The sequence below is a fragment of the Biomphalaria glabrata genome, chromosome 12 (assembly GCF_947242115.1).
Source record: "Biomphalaria glabrata chromosome 12, xgBioGlab47.1, whole genome shotgun sequence".
Classification (NCBI taxonomy): domain Eukaryota; kingdom Metazoa; phylum Mollusca; class Gastropoda; family Planorbidae; genus Biomphalaria; species Biomphalaria glabrata.
The window spans coordinates 13,455,704-13,477,631 of record NC_074722.1 but is presented as its reverse complement, the minus strand read 5'-3'; the positions used below and the strand labels follow the sequence as shown (position 1 = coordinate 13,477,631).

At 34.1% G+C, this 21,928-nt stretch overlaps 1 protein-coding gene across 1 annotated transcript in view; it reads left to right on the top strand.

Annotated features, from left to right (window-relative positions):
* Positions 1–9,368, top strand: part of LOC106075241 (uncharacterized) — a 30,576-nt gene extending 21,208 nt beyond the window's left edge. The window contains exon 14 of the mRNA XM_056005973.1: positions 1,036–9,368. Coding sequence (XP_055861948.1) covers positions 1,036–1,200 — 165 coding nt within the window. The 3' untranslated portion in view covers positions 1,201–9,368. The remainder of the gene's footprint in view (positions 1–1,035) is intronic.
* Positions 9,369–21,928: the final 12,560 nt, after the last annotated feature.

The window sequence follows — 21,928 nt, the reverse complement described above, 5'->3', positions numbered from 1 at the left end:
GTCGCTATGATTTCCTGTACAAAAATACTTATTTGCTTCTGAATCTCTGTTTTGAAAAAGCTTTTCAAAAGACAATTAAAAGATCATCTTGCAAAGTGAATTGCTAGGAGTGTTCATGTATTTGTGTAAGATATCTGATCATGATGATGCATAAAGAAAAACAAGCAAAGGTTTTTAAAAAATCCTTTTTTTTTTAAAACAAAACTTATTAAAGGGGTAGAACTCCCCTTATGCTTAAAATTATATCACTCAAGAATGTAGAAGTTTTTCCCCTTATTCAATGTCAATCAAAATAATTAATTACCAATAATTAATAGACTATTTGGTTAATTAAAAAAAAAATTGATTCATGTTTTGTTAGGTAAATAATTGTTTAAAGTTTCAACTTGATCCAAGAATGGTGTGAGAGAAATAATGTGTACATTTATTTAAGGGAACCAAACCCTACATATTTAGCCATATATGTGAATACTGGAGGATTAATTTCTCTTGTTGGTATCAAACAAAATAATTAATTACCACCAATTAATTGACTAATTAGTTAATTTTTTTTTATTGATTGATATCTTGTCTATGCCCTTGAATAATTGTAAAAAAAAACTCTCAACTTGATCCAAGAAATAATATGTACAAACTTTTTATCAGAGAGACACATAGAAGACAGACAAAGTTGATATAAGCTTTGTTAAAAAGACCCTATAGAGCTTCATTTTATTTGTAATTTGAAATTTAAAGAAATTATATGTTAATACAGAATAAAAAATATATAAATAACAAAAGTGAACCTTACAGGTCATGAAGTTAATAAATAACTGCCGAGCAATTGGGTGCTCAAGTTTTATTTTCCATTGAACTAAAAAAGTAAATCAATATTCTAAAAATTTCCCATTTCATTTAATGTTTGTTTGTAAAAAAAACAACTGTAAACCAGTTGTAAGCCTCTTTAATACCCAGCCATATATTCAAGCTCTGATTCCCACATATTATTAGATTTAGAAGATAGTACAAGATAAAATAATTTATTACTTTCTCCAGGTTTTGAAGCAAGCTCATTCTTTGTTAGGCGACGAGGCTGACATTGTCATTCATGATTTAACAGAGCTTGACATCACCAAGACAATTGACTCTGCTGCCTCAGATATGCTGTCAATTATCGATAAATGTGTCAAGATCCATGGACGTGACTCTGTTTTATATTAGCCCAGCTGCCCAGTAGCTTAGCATGAAGATAGCATCATTTTATTTCCCTATTTGTGTGTGTGTGTGTGTGTGTGTCTGAGTTTTGGGGACTCATGAAACTTTGCCGTTCTGTTAGGGTTAAACAGAATGTGAAAGGACATTGTTTTGCTGTTGGCATAAGTTTCAAGTTTTGTCATATTTTGTTGTTGTATTCATAATGTGTCAATTTTGTGATAAGATCAACCTTTTTTTTTATAACATTGAGAATTGAACTTGTGATCATAACATAATTTCTTTTTTACTGTTTTTAAAAGTAGTTTAAAACATTTTACTGCATAATACTTGTTCATATTAAAGATCTTTTTTTTTGCCATATTGACAATGTATCAAATAACATATCTGTATTATAGGCTCATTTTAATTGTTGTTTGAAATATCAGTGTACTCGAGTGACAATTTAGTAGCTTCTGTTTGTATGCAAACATCAAACCCAAAGAAGTTTGGAACTGAACTGGACAATCAAAAAACAAATTGTTCTAAGATATTTTTATGTCAACATTAGTTTGTATAGTTAGTTGTTCATTGCTTCTTTTTGTGTTTATTTGTTTCTTGCCTATTGTTATGTTCATTTGTTAGACATACCTGACAATACGATAATCAGATAATCAAACCGTCATTGGCATTGATTTAATTTACACATTTTATTTGTATATCATCATTTTTTACTCATTTGTCACACATTTATTGTTTCCTTCTTTTGATTTTAATTTGGCAATTTTTAGTATTGATTGATAAGTGGTGTGTTATAATACTAAATATTATGGTATTAGCCCATTGTATTTTTTATCGGAAACCGATGATATGTCTTTCTTTCTTTCATAATAATCTTATTTCTTATTTTGAAAGTCATATTTTTTGTTGAAGTTGATTTTAAAAGTACTCAACGCCAATATTTTCTCTACCTTTTTTTCTAAAAACAATTGTTTAATGGTCAAGGAACTTTTTGAAGTTGGCGATAGAAAGAAACAATTTAATATGTTTTATAACAATGATTTGAGTTGATTTAATCTGGTGCAAACAATTTTCAAATTGACTAATTAGGTCAAAATGTATTATTTATAACATTAAATATGTCATTGCTCATTTTCTTTATAAAATTACAGGAAGAAAAAAAAAACTGGTATTTTTTTGCACTCTAGAAACATCAAGTATTTTCTGCTAACCAATGAATTTTAAAATGTCAAATGTAAGCTAAGACAACATTCTAAATCTTTTGTATACCCATCCATTGCACTTTCACTTTACCTTGATATCAGCTTGACAAACTCATGATGCATTTTCACAAAATACTAAAAAAAATTGAACTCTCTAATCCCAAATGTTTCTGATTTGAACTCTTGTTTGAAACCAGGTTGTGAAACGTGATGTTGTTATCTGCTTTCTGATTTAGCTAACTGAGACCAATGGAAAGGCAGCTTTTATAGGCATTGTTGACTGTCTATTATTATACTATCTGACTACTCATTTTATTTGGAAGAATGAGATTCTGAGAACCAATTTGTCTTATATAATTAAACTCTATGTCAATCTTTTCTCTTTTCTTGAAGTAAATCCTTGGACAACCCGTTATCTTATTTATTTCATCCCTGACAACCTATTTTTTCACAAATACAACCCCTGTGCAACCCATTTTTTGTATTTATGATAACTTCCAACATCCTAAGTCTTGTCTGGTAGTAGTTCTTCATATCAACTTACTAAATTGGAACCTCTTTTTTAAGGTTGGATTCAAACACAATCATTTAAGAAACTGCCTGTGCAGCACATTTATATTTTTTAAAAACATTCTGTCCATTCCAAGCTCTCACTAATTCCTGGATGATTCGAAATGAGACTTTGTTGATGTATGTGTAAAAGCTAGGTCTCAAAAACAAAATCTTTATTGATCTTGTAGGCCACTTGCCCAATCCTCATTTTTCATCACTGTCCATGTTGGTAATTTGACTGCCATGTGTGATGTGGTTTCAATGTGTGACTTGACCTTAGTTTGTGTATGCCTTGATTTTTTTTTCATATTACATAATTGTATTTATTTTGCTCAAATGTTTATTTGTTTTAAGATGCTTTTGTTTACTTGCTTAGCTAAATGATACTGGTATTTCAAAAGTACGACTCATTCTGATGGCATTTGAAGTAGTAATTAAGTGATTGACAAAATCATATCAAAATTGTACAAACCAAAATCATGAGATTGACTTGATGTTATATTTTAATCTGGCTGTACACATTTGTTTTTTATATTTTTTTATGCCAGGCTTGGGTTTCCCTTAAGCTCGAGCTGGGTTTTTGCCCCATGGTTGATAGACCACTGATGTTTTTATTTCATCCCTGTATGCTCAACTGAATGATTGTTATTGTTGTTTTTCTTTTTAATTCAACATTGAGTTTTAGTTTTTCTGATTTTAAGTTGAATATGGAAAACTCTTCTAGTACTTACATTTAAGAAATTCCAGAAACTAATTAACCTGTGAATATATGAATCCGCATGGAAAAAAAGCTCTGACAATACCTAAGAGAAATCTAGAGATGAGTAGCAGAATTCGCAATATCAATGTCAAATCAAGACTCAAAGTTCCGATATGTCAATGTCAGGACTACTAGATTTGCTGTTTGCCTCTTTCTTTTAGGAAGATGCAGTGGTAGTGCTAATTCAAGATCATAAGATACTTTTACATGGTATCAGAGCTACTTACAAAAGATAACAGCTACATACAAAATATATCTGCTACATACATAAGATATCAGTCACTTACGCAAGGTATCAGCTACTTACATAAGGTATCATGTACTCACAGAATGTGTAAGACAAAATCATTACTTGCAAAGACTTGTATGTGTCATTACAAAGTCATTAATATTACATTGAGTCTGGTGTCTTGGAAAATTATATTTAATTAAAGGCCATCTATTGAATGTATACTAGTAATTCCCTAAAAAAGGTTAGCTTACATCTCAACAACTTCAGAAAACATGAATAAAATAGCTCTCGACAACAAGTTTCAGAATATAGATCCAGTGTATTACAGACAAAAGTATTAAGGTTTGCATGTATCACATTTTAATAAATGCAAGCCATTTTTATTTTACCCTAGTCCATGAAGTAATCAAAATGTATAAATCAATTTGATATTTGCTCATTGATTCCCACATTAATTCATGCAGCTGATTTAAAATTCAAGTGAGAGTTGTATTGTTTCATTGTTTGACTTATAGTCATGGTCTGTTTTTTTGTTTTTTAACATTCTATTCTGTTTGGTTCATTGTGCATGTTGCTTGCTACTAACACTGCATCCTAAGCCAAAAAACAACCTTTGATCACTTTTGTTTCTCTTTTCATTTAGTTCTCTAATAGTTGCTTCTTTATCTGTTCATATTATTTAAGATAACCAGAGAATGAAAGAGAGAGAGAGAGAGAAAGTAGCTTTTTAAATTTCTTTTTTGAGAGTTTGTTTTAAAACATTTAAATCACTCATATTATTTAAAATCATTGTTAACATTATTTGTACATCTGTTCATTTTTTTATTTTTGGTTATCTTTTTTTTTTTTGTTTTGCTTGTTACTCAGATACGGATCTTAATGTACAGTATTTTCCAAGAGGTATTTCTAACATACATTGTCATCACATTGTCAGCTAGTTTTTCTTAAGACTAACTTGTCTGCATGCTTTATAATAATTGGGCATAACAAAACAAGACATTCATCATTGCACAGAGAGTGAATCAAAAGATTTTCTGATCAGTTTGTAATGTCTCCCCAAAGTTGTGAGGGAGCTAGTGAGTGGCATCCTAAAAATATTTCATTCAAGTTATATGTAAACAAAAATTTTGACTGTATTTGTATATTGTACATTGAAATGTCATGAGTTAGTCTCTTTGATCTTGTACTGCCTGCTCATGCGGTATGCACAGTGGACTAGCGCTAGGACCCTCGATGGTCCTGGGATCATATCCTGCTCACTACCCCCCAACCCCCTCTATCGTCCAGTGGGAGATTTGGACTAGGAAGTAGATTATCTTCAACTTTGAAGTTAGACTGACCAATACACCAATACACCTCTTGACTTAGTACTGTTGTGTGTTAGTCTCTCGACTGTAGTTATGATTGTTGGTCTTATTTATGTTACTATTTGTTACTCATATTGTAAAAATTAATCTTACATATCTAACCTAGAAACTAACTTTTTTTTGAAACTGTGAATTAATATCCAAATACTAACAAATATATATTTTTTTTAATTTATATTAAAGTAGATGATTTAAACGTATACTTAACTATAGGAACTGTCTAAAAAAAATGAATTACTGGGTGAGGAATAATTTTGAGATAACCATATTAATTACTGTGGATATATTGAAAAGTAATGGGTAATAACTATAAATTTCTTAAGACTAAAGTAATAAAAATTTAACTGTGAGGAAAAGAACTTTATCTCCACCATAAGTGATCAAATACCGTTCATTGTCAGCATACTTATTTTATTTAACTTTCCTTTTATGTAAAAGGTTGCAGTAGTTTCTAAGCTTTCAAATATATGCATATCTATTAAATTTGACAAGGTATGTCTATACAGACCAATTTTGAGAATGCGTTGTGGAAGACAGTGTAGTAAAATAAAATTACAAATGCAGATAATCAATAACGTACAACACCCTTTCATTTATTATAATTTTTTTTGTGTGCATATTATTTCATTTTGTGTACTTTAAAATTCTTTTGATACATTTGTAGAAGTGTAATAAATGTAATATGCTGAAAGTTTTTATGAAGGCTAAAGATGTCTTTTCAAAATCATTGCGCCCTACTGGTTTTCTTTAATTGGTGAAAGAGTTACTTCCTTTATTTGATTACCTCCTCCCCCCCCCCCCGACCACCTGTACAGTTTTATCCCAGCAGATGCTTAGCTGTTTCATCCATGAAATGTATTCAATTCAAACTTTTTGTTCTTTTTTCATTTTATCTCAAATCTTGTTGATATAAACAACCAAAAAAAAAAAAAAAACAGCTGAAAAATAATTATGCAAGTTGTGTCCAGCCGACAGTATGCAATGGTGTATTGTCCAGTGTGGTCTTTCAGTGATCATCATGGCATTGACATTAGTATGTGTTATGTCCAGTAGGGTCTTTCAATGTTTGTAGTGCTGTATCCAGAAGAGAAAAAAAAAAGAAATAAACTTATGAAATTTTGTGTGTGTGTGTATATGAGTAAATTATGCTACTTATTTGTGATTACTGAGTAACTTGAGGCGAAAAAATATGTAGTTAGATGCATATGTTTCACTTCAGCTTTTTGGAAGTGTGAATGTTTTAAAATTAGATTTTTTATAATTTGTACATTATCTGAATATTTTTGGCATTTTAATTTCTGCTTTATGTTCGATCTATAAATGGTTGTGAAACATAGACAAATACTCATAATTAGTGTGCAAAACATTAGAGTTTGAATTAAAATGCTCTGATTTAGTGTCCCCTTTGAAGCTAGTACAGTTTGTATTGCTAGGACTAAGATTGGGTGTCCTGTTAAGTCTAGGATAGTATGCCCTCTTGGTCTGATGTAGTTTAGTTTTGTTCTTCTAAAGTTAATAATAGCTAAGGTTTTTGCTTTCTTGCAAAAACAAAAAAAGTTGCACTTCAGTAACATGGCTTCAAATGACACTGTAAAGAACATTGTTCTCTGGTAATCTCTGGTATTATAAAACCTTGAAATTCAGAAGGTCTGTTTAGATGTGCATGTAGCATTAACTAATACTTAACTCTCTAGAGTCCTTCCATTTGTAGGATATTTTTCTACACATATACTCAGAAGTAGCCCTGCAGACATTGTGTTCTATGAGACAGATAATATAAAGCTCATCTGTTTCAGATGGAAACAGACTCTACACAAAGGGTGGAGTTGGGCTGAAGACTTGACAACATTAGCGCATATTTTCAGTCAAATAATTTTTTAAATTCAAAAATTTAACCAACAAAAAAAACAACCCCTTACTATGTTAATTTGTTGTTTTGTTTTTCTAAATGTTACAATTTGTACTTAAAAATAAGAATTCTGGATCTTGATTTTAATGGGAAAAAAAAGGTTTATTATACTTCAATTAACTAGACTTTATTGGCTTGTGTAATTGACATCATTTCAATCTGACTAGGAATTTAACTTTAATCTGTGTGTTGATTTTATTGTTTGACAATATTCATTGTGCATGATAACATGAGCGTGTGGCTTGTTGTCAATGTGTGATAGCCATATTGAACTATATTTCGAGGAATGCAAGGAGTTTGGTGTTGTTTTACTTTCCTTTGTGATATGCAACTCTTGATCAGGTGAGTGCCTTCAGACAAAGACATTTTCTTTTTTGGAAGGAACTTAACATTTTTATTTTTACTGGAACTGTTAAACAAATAATTACTGGTCTTTGAGCTCTACACTCACAACCAGTAGTTTCTTCACAGAAAAATGTAATAGAGACTTTATTTGCTTTAGTTCTATTCAACTTGTTTTACTTGAAGTGGTTTCATTTCTGTTATTATGTCATCCTTGTTAGCTAGCATTCGACTTCTTTACTACTTCTATAATAATAAGGCTTGTCTTCAATTCCGAAGATAAATGAGGAATGCAGTATTTCCAGTGGCTACACAGCCCCAGCTGTGACATACATATATTGCCACATCTACCGCAGGTATAACCATTGTCCGCCTGTGGCCGACTCTCAAAAAAAAAATGTTTCCATATGTCAGTTTGTTTAAGCTGTGACATGATTTTGAAGTGTGACTTGAAAGAAGAGTGAAAAATATTTGTTTCCAGTGATGTATTTTAGTGTTGTGTATTTATATACTATTTAACAAATGTTACTTTAAGATTCCATTTTTTTTCTTCAATTTTTGGCTTGTATTCTGTAATATGTAAAGACAAGCCAATGTGGTAAATTTCATTAGTTTGATGAACTCAGACAACAAGAGTTTTAATTTGGCTTTTGCTAAAAGTTTTCTAGAATTATCTGTAGAACTTCTACTCTTTTGTTTATAAGGTTTGGGTAATTTTTGTAGTTGTCTAGATTCCTGAAATTTAGCATTCATTGTCAAAACTAATTGGAGATAAAAGAGTACCATCGCTTAAATCCCTTGATCTGTCACTCAAAAAAGATAATCACATTGTAAAAGTTTAAATTTACCATGTCAATTGTTTCCTGTACATTCCAGTCGTTTCTTCATGTTTTCTTTCCTTAGGTTTGTATATACCGGTACTGAACATGTGTATTGGCTCTATGTCCTATCTATGTATAACCAACTCTCCGCGTGTAAACATATCCAGATAAACAGTTGGAGTATATTTATTCTTTTGTTATATTCATTACATTAGACTGTACGAGAACGTTTGTTTATAGTTTTTGAGCAATAGAAGTTGGCAATGGGGTTTTTAGTATCTAGGTGACTCTAATTACCGAAACAAAACGAAGTGTGAAGCCATCTGTTGTACCTTATGTCCTGAAAGGAGCAGACCAGCTTAGTTGTCAACTTCCCGTGACCATTGCCGCTGAATAAATAACTTGAGTCATGTTGGTGATGACCCATTAGAGTCGACTGCGCCTTACGAGGCTGACACGTAGCCAAAAGTACAGAGGAATACGAGTAATGTCAGTCAGGCTTTTGATATGTGGTCAGTGGAGTCACCAAATCAATCTTTGTCATCCGGTGGACAGCAAGAGTCTGATAAACTGTGAACTTATTAGATTTGTATAAATCAAGGGCATTTTAAAAAAAGTATAATTCTAACAAGATGAGTTTCTTGGAAAAATCAACTATTCAAGGCTACAAGAGAAACCTTCCCAAACAAGGATGACAACTCTACTAGAAAAAAAGTATGATAACTTGCCAATGACAATGTAATGAAACATAATTGTCCCAAACAGGTCGACTAAGACTTGTTTTTCTTCTAATGGATGCTGACGATCTCTATTCACTAAATACCACACAGTAAACCATTGTATCAAAGGTTTATTGTTTGAGACTTGGTGTTGAACTTATTACATAAAACTAGATATCGTGTGTAATACATTTTGTGTATACCTATAACCAAACTGTCCTTCTTCATTTACTCTCACCCATCAGAAATAAACTTTCTTTGTTTGGTACACATTTTTTTGTTTACTGTCACCTTTTTTTTTCCTGTTCGACAAGTTTTTTGTTTGTTCGAGATTTAAAATTCTGCCTCATCATCGTGTCCAATAGTAGGCTATTTGGCAAAATATTTTCATTGATGTATTTGTGTGTGTGTTTGTAAAATAGTATCTGAATATCTTTGAACTATCAATTACGTGTGGCTCAGATATTAAGTCCGCGGAACTGTTCTCACTAACAGGAAAAGGGGCAAAGGCGAGTAACTGGCGCCTTAACCACTAAGCTTCGGACTGGAGGGGCACGTTAGCCATGGGAGAAGGAAAACTGTGAATTCAAATCTCTGTTGTAAAGTTTCCCTTTCAGACCTTGTGGTCTATAAGGCAGATGATGTAAAGGTCATCTGTTTCTGAGGCCTACGGTTAACGAGGGTGTCATGTGGCCAGCACAACGACCAACCGCCTTTACTTTTCCCCAACTAATGTCAGGTACCCATTAGAGCTGGGTGGACTCAGAGGTGCCCGAAAATTCCGAAATTAAATCTTCACCAGGATTCGAACACCGGACCCCGGTTCGGAAGGCAAGCGCTTTACCGCTCAGCCACCTCTTTTACCTTGCAGCTATACCCAATCATGGTAAAGGCTTCGGGAGTCAACCCTGAGGAAAAATCAGGAGCTGGCGACCCTAAGGCAGTTTGCAGCATCCTGTGCTACACCTTGGCAGAACCTGCGACGCCGCTGACCCCAAACTGTATCAGCACTGCCGTTTCTTTAGATACATCAGCTGCGTGGAGAAGGGGGAACTGATGTGTGGGCGACATCGTTCCGACCACAGCTAATGCCCAGACATTCATCTCATTTACATGAGATGATCCATAGTCGCTTCGCGACTGAAGGAGGCCATAGATCAATTAGTGCTGTTGTGACTATACCGCATTGGGCGTCTTTTTTTTTTTCAAAACGAAATCGTGTATCATTAAGTGCCACTCACATTTTAGAATGTTGGTAACTTTATTTCAACTTTTCCATGTTTTACAGTTATTGAAAAGTTATCTTTGAATACTTATACATTTAAAGAAAACCTAGATTCTGGGTATTATCACACCCACAAACTAGCACATGTTAGAGGCCAAAATGGGAAAAACTCCATCAAAACAAAATAGTTGGCTAATTAAATAAACTCCAAAATTATACACGATTATGTTGTAAAACTTAATCTTTGAATGCTGTTACGGACGCGTAAGCATGTCTTCAGTATTTCCACTAATTTACAAAGTTAAAACAAGCAAAATATATATACCGATATATATATATATATATATATATATATATATATATATATATATATATATATATATATATATATATATATATATATATATATACATATATATAAAGTATAAAGTAAGGCGTATGTATGTATGTATGTCACGAATAGACATCAAAACCACTTGACCAATCTTGATAAAACTTGGCAGGAATGTTCCTTGGGTACCAACTTAGACCGTAGTGTATGTATTGTAGCCCTAAAACAAACTTAAGACCCTAAAAAAAAAAAAGTTGTCCGACTCTATTAAAGCTATAGTATTTTTGGATCTAGGCCATGTTTAGAATGTTGACATGTGAAATCTTTTATCCTGAAGGCTTTCTAAATTTAGTGATTTTACTAAAGGTGTTACTCTATCAAATGTGAATATTCGTTTGTTATGAATCTCACTGCTCTATTTTGTGTCTGTTTCAGTTTCTTAATGTTTTCTTCAGTTGAGGGGTCCCAAACGGAGGATGCATATTCTATTATTGGCCTAACCAAGGTTAAATAAGATTTTAGTTTGATGTTCTTATTTGATTTATTAGGCCTACATACATAAAGGCAGCACTAAGGACCAAATCTTCAATAAAGATTATTATTATTATTATTATTATTCAAGGAAATGGTTAAGTAAATAAAGCGAAATAAGATATATTCCTGACCAGGGCACAAACTGGTTCCTCCAATTCGACAACTCCGCCTAGCACCAATGCAGTGGCAATCGAACAAACCACTGGGCCCTAAATCCCCCCCCCCCCCAAAAAAAAAAAAACAACCAACAACAACAAAGAAATGACCCAACTCGTCCCGCTGCCTTTATATTTTAGGATCTATGCCTCAAAGTCTGTTGTACGAGCTCCTCATGATTGACCGAACACGTTGACTTTTGTTTTAAGAAAAGAAATAGTACATTTTGTAGTTATAACACAATCAATTAAAACAACAACAACAACACAGATTTAATAGACGATGTTTACTTGGTATATAGTATGTTAGGCGCCTCCTCGCTGTGTCTTGTGCAGATAAGTCAAAGCGGAGGTAACACTCAAATAACCAAAACCAATTAACACAAGCCAAAAGGCCAAAAATGCATTAAATAATCGACGCTGATGAACAATGCCGAACAAGAAGTTTAATACGTAATGAATGAAACAGTCTAATGTCGCTGTTAAATATCTACTCTATAAACTAAAGCCGACCTCTCTCTAATGCTGGTCCAGAGAATTCTGTGTTTACTTTCGTTACACTTTAAATCCTAGTCTTTGCATATAATAATCACGTGACTGTCTCTAAGCTAAAACTTTTCCCTTTTGATGAAACAACTTTTTGCGCCAAATTCCTTTTTAGTCGTGTCCTAACAAGTATTGTACCATCCAGTATGACAGAATCGAACACAGCCTTTCAGGCACTTGACCAAGGGGAAGGACTTCTTTGAGAGGCCATGACTAAGAGATGGATCATTCCCCAATCCTATTGGCCAGACTCACACTGCACCATACCGTCGTAACAATCAGTGTATTAAGTACTAACACAGTGTATTAACATTAGAGTTTGAATTAAAATGCTCTGATTTAGTGTCCCCTTTGAAGCTAGTACAGTTTGTATTGCTAGGACTAAGATTGGGTGTCCTGTTAAGTCTAGGATAGTATGCCCTCTTGGTCTGATGTAGTTTAGTTTTGTTCTTCTAAAGTTAATAATAGCTAAGGTTTTTGCTTTCTTGCAAAAACAAAAAAAGTTGCACTTCAGTAACATGGCTTCAAATGACACTGTAAAGAACATTGTTCTCTGGTAATCTCTGGTATTATAAAACCTTGAAATTCAGAAGGTCTGTTTAGATGTGCATGTAGCATTAACTAATACTTAACTCTCTAGAGTCCTTCCATTTGTAGGATATTTTTCTACACATATACTCAGAAGTAGCCCTGCAGACATTGTGTTCTATGAGACAGATAATATAAAGCTCATCTGTTTCAGATGGAAACAGACTCTACACAAAGGGTGGAGTTGGGCTGAAGACTTGACAACATTAGCGCATATTTTCAGTCAAATAATTTTTTAAATTCAAAAATTTAACCAACAAAAAAAACAACCCCTTACTATGTTAATTTGTTGTTTTGTTTTTCTAAATGTTACAATTTGTACTTAAAAATAAGAATTCTGGATCTTGATTTTAATGGGAAAAAAAAGGTTTATTATACTTCAATTAACTAGACTTTATTGGCTTGTGTAATTGACATCATTTCAATCTGACTAGGAATTTAACTTTAATCTGTGTGTTGATTTTATTGTTTGACAATATTCATTGTGCATGATAACATGAGCGTGTGGCTTGTTGTCAATGTGTGATAGCCATATTGAACTATATTTCGAGGAATGCAAGGAGTTTGGTGTTGTTTTACTTTCCTTTGTGATATGCAACTCTTGATCAGGTGAGTGCCTTCAGACAAAGACATTTTCTTTTTTGGAAGGAACTTAACATTTTTATTTTTACTGGAACTGTTAAACAAATAATTACTGGTCTTTGAGCTCTACACTCACAACCAGTAGTTTCTTCACAGAAAAATGTAATAGAGACTTTATTTGCTTTAGTTCTATTCAACTTGTTTTACTTGAAGTGGTTTCATTTCTGTTATTATGTCATCCTTGTTAGCTAGCATTCGACTTCTTTACTACTTCTATAATAATAAGGCTTGTCTTCAATTCCGAAGATAAATGAGGAATGCAGTATTTCCAGTGGCTACACAGCCCCAGCTGTGACATACATATATTGCCACATCTACCGCAGGTATAACCATTGTCCGCCTGTGGCCGACTCTCAAAAAAAAAATGTTTCCATATGTCAGTTTGTTTAAGCTGTGACATGATTTTGAAGTGTGACTTGAAAGAAGAGTGAAAAATATTTGTTTCCAGTGATGTATTTTAGTGTTGTGTATTTATATACTATTTAACAAATGTTACTTTAAGATTCCATTTTTTTTCTTCAATTTTTGGCTTGTATTCTGTAATATGTAAAGACAAGCCAATGTGGTAAATTTCATTAGTTTGATGAACTCAGACAACAAGAGTTTTAATTTGGCTTTTGCTAAAAGTTTTCTAGAATTATCTGTAGAACTTCTACTCTTTTGTTTATAAGGTTTGGGTAATTTTTGTAGTTGTCTAGATTCCTGAAATTTAGCATTCATTGTCAAAACTAATTGGAGATAAAAGAGTACCATCGCTTAAATCCCTTGATCTGTCACTCAAAAAAGATAATCACATTGTAAAAGTTTAAATTTACCATGTCAATTGTTTCCTGTACATTCCAGTCGTTTCTTCATGTTTTCTTTCCTTAGGTTTGTATATACCGGTACTGAACATGTGTATTGGCTCTATGTCCTATCTATGTATAACCAACTCTCCGCGTGTAAACATATCCAGATAAACAGTTGGAGTATATTTATTCTTTTGTTATATTCATTACATTAGACTGTACGAGAACGTTTGTTTATAGTTTTTGAGCAATAGAAGTTGGCAATGGGGTTTTTAGTATCTAGGTGACTCTAATTACCGAAACAAAACGAAGTGTGAAGCCATCTGTTGTACCTTATGTCCTGAAAGGAGCAGACCAGCTTAGTTGTCAACTTCCCGTGACCATTGCCGCTGAATAAATAACTTGAGTCATGTTGGTGATGACCCATTAGAGTCGACTGCGCCTTACGAGGCTGACACGTAGCCAAAAGTACAGAGGAATACGAGTAATGTCAGTCAGGCTTTTGATATGTGGTCAGTGGAGTCACCAAATCAATCTTTGTCATCCGGTGGACAGCAAGAGTCTGATAAACTGTGAACTTATTAGATTTGTATAAATCAAGGGCATTTTAAAAAAAGTATAATTCTAACAAGATGAGTTTCTTGGAAAAATCAACTATTCAAGGCTACAAGAGAAACCTTCCCAAACAAGGATGACAACTCTACTAGAAAAAAAGTATGATAACTTGCCAATGACAATGTAATGAAACATAATTGTCCCAAACAGGTCGACTAAGACTTGTTTTTCTTCTAATGGATGCTGACGATCTCTATTCACTAAATACCACACAGTAAACCATTGTATCAAAGGTTTATTGTTTGAGACTTGGTGTTGAACTTATTACATAAAACTAGATATCGTGTGTAATACATTTTGTGTATACCTATAACCAAACTGTCCTTCTTCATTTACTCTCACCCATCAGAAATAAACTTTCTTTGTTTGGTACACATTTTTTTGTTTACTGTCACCTTTTTTTTTCCTGTTCGACAAGTTTTTTGTTTGTTCGAGATTTAAAATTCTGCCTCATCATCGTGTCCAATAGTAGGCTATTTGGCAAAATATTTTCATTGATGTATTTGTGTGTGTGTTTGTAAAATAGTATCTGAATATCTTTGAACTATCAATTACGTGTGGCTCAGATATTAAGTCCGCGGAACTGTTCTCACTAACAGGAAAAGGGGCAAAGGCGAGTAACTGGCGCCTTAACCACTAAGCTTCGGACTGGAGGGGCACGTTAGCCATGGGAGAAGGAAAACTGTGAATTCAAATCTCTGTTGTAAAGTTTCCCTTTCAGACCTTGTGGTCTATAAGGCAGATGATGTAAAGGTCATCTGTTTCTGAGGCCTACGGTTAACGAGGGTGTCATGTGGCCAGCACAACGACCAACCGCCTTTACTTTTCCCCAACTAATGTCAGGTACCCATTAGAGCTGGGTGGACTCAGAGGTGCCCGAAAATTCCGAAATTAAATCTTCACCAGGATTCGAACACCGGACCCCGGTTCGGAAGGCAAGCGCTTTACCGCTCAGCCACCTCTTTTACCTTGCAGCTATACCCAATCATGGTAAAGGCTTCGGGAGTCAACCCTGAGGAAAAATCAGGAGCTGGCGACCCTAAGGCAGTTTGCAGCATCCTGTGCTACACCTTGGCAGAACCTGCGACGCCGCTGACCCCAAACTGTATCAGCACTGCCGTTTCTTTAGATACATCAGCTGCGTGGAGAAGGGGGAACTGATGTGTGGGCGACATCGTTCCGACCACAGCTAATGCCCAGACATTCATCTCATTTACATGAGATGATCCATAGTCGCTTCGCGACTGAAGGAGGCCATAGATCAATTAGTGCTGTTGTGACTATACCGCATTGGGCGTCTTTTTTTTTTTCAAAACGAAATCGTGTATCATTAAGTGCCACTCACATTTTAGAATGTTGGTAACTTTATTTCAACTTTTCCATGTTTTACAGTTATTGAAAAGTTATCTTTGAATACTTATACATTTAAAGAAAACCTAGATTCTGGGTATTATCACACCCACAAACTAGCACATGTTAGAGGCCAAAATGGGAAAAACTCCATCAAAACAAAATAGTTGGCTAATTAAATAAACTCCAAAATTATACACGATTATGTTGTAAAACTTAATCTTTGAATGCTGTTACGGACGCGTAAGCATGTCTTCAGTATTTCCACTAATTTACAAAGTTAAAACAAGCAAAATATATATACCGATATATATATATATATATATATATATATATATATATATATATATATATATATATATATATATATATATATATATATATATATATATATATATATATATACATATATATAAAGTATAAAGTAAGGCGTATGTATGTATGTATGTCACGAATAGACATCAAAACCACTTGACCAATCTTGATAAAACTTGGCAGGAATGTTCCTTGGGTACCAACTTAGACCGTAGTGTATGTATTGTAGCCCTAAAACAAACTTAAGACCCTAAAAAAAAAAAAGTTGTCCGACTCTATTAAAGCTATAGTATTTTTGGATCTAGGCCATGTTTAGAATGTTGACATGTGAAATCTTTTATCCTGAAGGCTTTCTAAATTTAGTGATTTTACTAAAGGTGTTACTCTATCAAATGTGAATATTCGTTTGTTATGAATCTCACTGCTCTATTTTGTGTCTGTTTCAGTTTCTTAATGTTTTCTTCAGTTGAGGGGTCCCAAACGGAGGATGCATATTCTATTATTGGCCTAACCAAGGTTAAATAAGATTTTAGTTTGATGTTCTTATTTGATTTATTAGGCCTACATACATAAAGGCAGCACTAAGGACCAAATCTTCAATAAAGATTATTATTATTATTATTATTATTCGAGGAAATGGTTAAGTAAATAAAGCGAAATAAGATATATTCCTGACCAGGGCACAAACTGGTTCCTCCAATTCGACAACTCCGCCTAGCACCAATGCAGTGGCAATCGAACAAACCACTGGGCCCTAAATCCCCCCCCCCCCCAAAAAAAAAAAACAACCAACAACAACAAAGAAATGACCCAACTCGTCCCGCTGCCTTTATATTTTAGGATCTATGCCTCAAAGTCTGTTGTACGAGCTCCTCATGATTGACCGAACACGTTGACTTTTGTTTTAAGAAAAGAAATAGTACATTTTGTAGTTATAACACAATCAATTAAAACAACAACAACAACACAGATTTAATAGACGATGTTTACTTGGTATATAGTATGTTAGGCGCCTCCTCGCTGTGTCTTGTGCAGATAAGTCAAAGCGGAGGTAACACTCAAATAACCAAAACCAATTAACACAAGCCAAAAGGCCAAAAATGCATTAAATAATCGACGCTGATGAACAATGCCGAACAAGAAGTTTAATACGTAATGAATGAAACAGTCTAATGTCGCTGTTAAATATCTACTCTATAAACTAAAGCCGACCTCTCTCTAATGCTGGTCCAGAGAATTCTGTGTTTACTTTCGTTACACTTTAAATCCTAGTCTTTGCATATAATAATCACGTGACTGTCTCTAAGCTAAAACTTTTCCCTTTTGATGAAACAACTTTTTGCGCCAAATTCCTTTTTAGTCGTGTCCTAACAAGTATTGTACCATCCAGTATGACAGAATCGAACACAGCCTTTCAGGCACTTGACCAAGGGGAAGGACTTCTTTGAGAGGCCATGACTAAGAGATGGATCATTCCCCAATCCTATTGGCCAGACTCACACTGCACCATACCGTCGTAACAATCAGTGTATTAAGTACTAACACAGTGTATTAACATTAGAGTTTGAATTAAAATGCTCTGATTTAGTGTCCCCTTTGAAGCTAGTACAGTTTGTATTGCTAGGACTAAGATTGGGTGTCCTGTTAAGTCTAGGATAGTATGCCCTCTTGGTCTGATGTAGTTTAGTTTTGTTCTTCTAAAGTTAATAATAGCTAAGGTTTTTGCTTTCTTGCAAAAACAAAAAAAGTTGCACTTCAGTAACATGGCTTCAAATGACACTGTAAAGAACATTGTTCTCTGGTAATCTCTGGTATTATAAAACCTTGAAATTCAGAAGGTCTGTTTAGATGTGCATGTAGCATTAACTAATACTTAACTCTCTAGAGTCCTTCCATTTGTAGGATATTTTTCTACACATATACTCAGAAGTAGCCCTGCAGACATTGTGTTCTATGAGACAGATAATATAAAGCTCATCTGTTTCAGATGGAAACAGACTCTACACAAAGGGTGGAGTTGGGCTGAAGACTTGACAACATTAGCGCATATTTTCAGTCAAATAATTTTTTAAATTCAAAAATTTAACCAACAAAAAAAACAACCCCTTACTATGTTAATTTGTTGTTTTGTTTTTCTAAATGTTACAATTTGTACTTAAAAATAAGAATTCTGGATCTTGATTTTAATGGGAAAAAAAAAGGTTTATTATACTTCAATTAACTAGACTTTATTGGCTTGTGTAATTGACATCATTTCAATCTGACTAGGAATTTAACTTTAATCTGTGTGTTGATTTTATTGTTTGACAATATTCATTGTGCATGATAACATGAGCGTGTGGCTTGTTGTCAATGTGTGATAGCCATATTGAACTATATTTCGAGGAATGCAAGGAGTTTGGTGTTGTTTTACTTTCCTTTGTGATATGCAACTCTTGATCAGGTGAGTGCCTTCAGACAAAGACATTTTCTTTTTTGGAAGGAACTTAACATTTTTATTTTTACTGGAACTGTTAAACAAATAATTACTGGTCTTTGAGCTCTACACTCACAACCAGTAGTTTCTTCACAGAAAAATGTAATAGAGACTTTATTTGCTTTAGTTCTATTCAACTTGTTTTACTTGAAGTGGTTTCATTTCTGTTATTATGTCATCCTTGTTAGCTAGCATTCGACTTCTTTACTACTTCTATAATAATAAGGCTTGTCTTCAATTCCGAAGATAAATGAGGAATGCAGTATTTCCAGTGGCTACACAGCCCCAGCTGTGACATACATATATTGCCACATCTACCGCAGGTATAACCATTGTCCGCCTGTGGCCGACTCTCAAAAAAAAAATGTTTCCATATGTCAGTTTGTTTAAGCTGTGACATGATTTTGAAGTGTGACTTGAAAGAAGAGTGAAAAATATTTGTTTCCAGTGATGTATTTTAGTGTTGTGTATTTATATACTATTTAACAAATGTTACTTTAAGATTCCATTTTTTTTCTTCAATTTTTGGCTTGTATTCTGTAATATGTAAAGACAAGCCAATGTGGTAAATTTCATTAGTTTGATGAACTCAGACAACAAGAGTTTTAATTTGGCTTTTGCTAAAAGTTTTCTAGAATTATCTGTAGAACTTCTACTCTTTTGTTTATAAGGTTTGGGTAATTTTTGTAGTTGTCTAGATTCCTGAAATTTAGCATTCATTGTCAAAACTAATTGGAGATAAAAGAGTACCATCGCTTAAATCCCTTGATCTGTCACTCAAAAAAGATAATCACATTGTAAAAGTTTAAATTTACCATGTCAATTGTTTCCTGTACATTCCAGTCGTTTCTTCATGTTTTCTTTCCTTAGGTTTGTATATACCGGTACTGAACATGTGTATTGGCTCTATGTCCTATCTATGTATAACCAACTCTCCGCGTGTAAACATATCCAGATAAACAGTTGGAGTATATTTATTCTTTTGTTATATTCATTACATTAGACTGTACGAGAACGTTTGTTTATAGTTTTTGAGCAATAGAAGTTGGCAATGGGGTTTTTAGTATCTAGGTGACTCTAATTACCGAAACAAAACGAAGTGTGAAGCCATCTGTTGTACCTTATGTCCTGAAAGGAGCAGACCAGCTTAGTTGTCAACTTCCCGTGACCATTGCCGCTGAATAAATAACTTGAGTCATGTTGGTGATGACCCATTAGAGTCGACTGCGCCTTACGAGGCTGACACGTAGCCAAAAGTACAGAGGAATACGAGTAATGTCAGTCAGGCTTTTGATATGTGGTCAGTGGAGTCACCAAATCAATCTTTGTCATCCGGTGGACAGCAAGAGTCTGATAAACTGTGAACTTATTAGATTTGTATAAATCAAGGGCATTTTAAAAAAAGTATAATTCTAACAAGATGAGTTTCTTGGAAAAATCAACTATTCAAGGCTACAAGAGAAACCTTCCCAAACAAGGATGACAACTCTACTAGAAAAAAAGTATGATAACTTGCCAATGACAATGTAATGAAACATAATTGTCCCAAACAGGTCGACTAAGACTTGTTTTTCTTCTAATGGATGCTGACGATCTCTATTCACTAAATACCACACAGTAAACCATTGTATCAAAGGTTTATTGTTTGAGACTTGGTGTTGAACTTATTACATAAAACTAGATATCGTGTGTAATACATTTTGTGTATACCTATAACCAAACTGTCCTTCTTCATTTACTCTCACCCATCAGAAATAAACTTTCTTTGTTTGGTACACATTTTTTTGTTTACTGTCACCTTTTTTTTTCCTGTTCGACAAGTTTTTTGTTTGTTCGAGATTTAAAATTCTGCCTCATCATCGTGTCCAATAGTAGGCTATTTGGCAAAATATTTTCATTGATGTATTTGTGTGTGTGTTTGTAAAATAGTATCTGAATATCTTTGAACTATCAATTACGTGTGGCTCAGATATTAAGTCCGCGGAACTGTTCTCACTAACAGGAAAAGGGGCAAAGGCGAGTAACTGGCGCCTTAACCACTAAGCTTCGGACTGGAGGGGCACGTTAGCCATGGGAGAAGGAAAACTGTGAATTCAAATCTCTGTTGTAAAGTTTCCCTTTCAGACCTTGTGGTCTATAAGGCAGATGATGTAAAGGTCATCTGTTTCTGAGGCCTACGGTTAACGAGGGTGTCATGTGGCCAGCACAACGACCAACCGCCTTTACTTTTCCCCAACTAATGTCAGGTACCCATTAGAGCTGGGTGGACTCAGAGGTGCCCGAAAATTCCGAAATTAAATCTTCACCAGGATTCGAACACCGGACCCCGGTTCGGAAGGCAAGCGCTTTACCGCTCAGCCACCTCTTTTACCTTGCAGCTATACCCAATCATGGTAAAGGCTTCGGGAGTCAACCCTGAGGAAAAATCAGGAGCTGGCGACCCTAAGGCAGTTTGCAGCATCCTGTGCTACACCTTGGCAGAACCTGCGACGCCGCTGACCCCAAACTGTATCAGCACTGCCGTTTCTTTAGATACATCAGCTGCGTGGAGAAGGGGGAACTGATGTGTGGGCGACATCGTTCCGACCACAGCTAATGCCCAGACATTCATCTCATTTACATGAGATGATCCATAGTCGCTTCGCGACTGAAGGAGGCCATAGATCAATTAGTGCTGTTGTGACTATACCGCATTGGGCGTCTTTTTTTTTTTCAAAACGAAATCGTGTATCATTAAGTGCCACTCACATTTTAGAATGTTGGTAACTTTATTTCAACTTTTCCATGTTTTACAGTTATTGAAAAGTTATCTTTGAATACTTATACATTTAAAGAAAACCTAGATTCTGGGTATTATCACACCCACAAACTAGCACATGTTAGAGGCCAAAATGGGAAAAACTCCATCAAAACAAAATAGTTGGCTAATTAAATAAACTCCAAAATTATACACGATTATGTTGTAAAACTTAATCTTTGAATGCTGTTACGGACGCGTAAGCATGTCTTCAGTATTTCCACTAATTTACAAAGTTAAAACAAGCAAAATATATATACCGATATATATATATATATATATATATATATATATATATATATATATATATATATATATATATATATACATATATATAAAGTATAAAGTAAGGCGTATGTATGTATGTATGTCACGAATAGACATCAAAACCACTTGACCAATCTTGATAAAACTTGGCAGGAATGTTCCTTGGGTACCAACTTAGACCGTAGTGTATGTATTGTAGCCCTA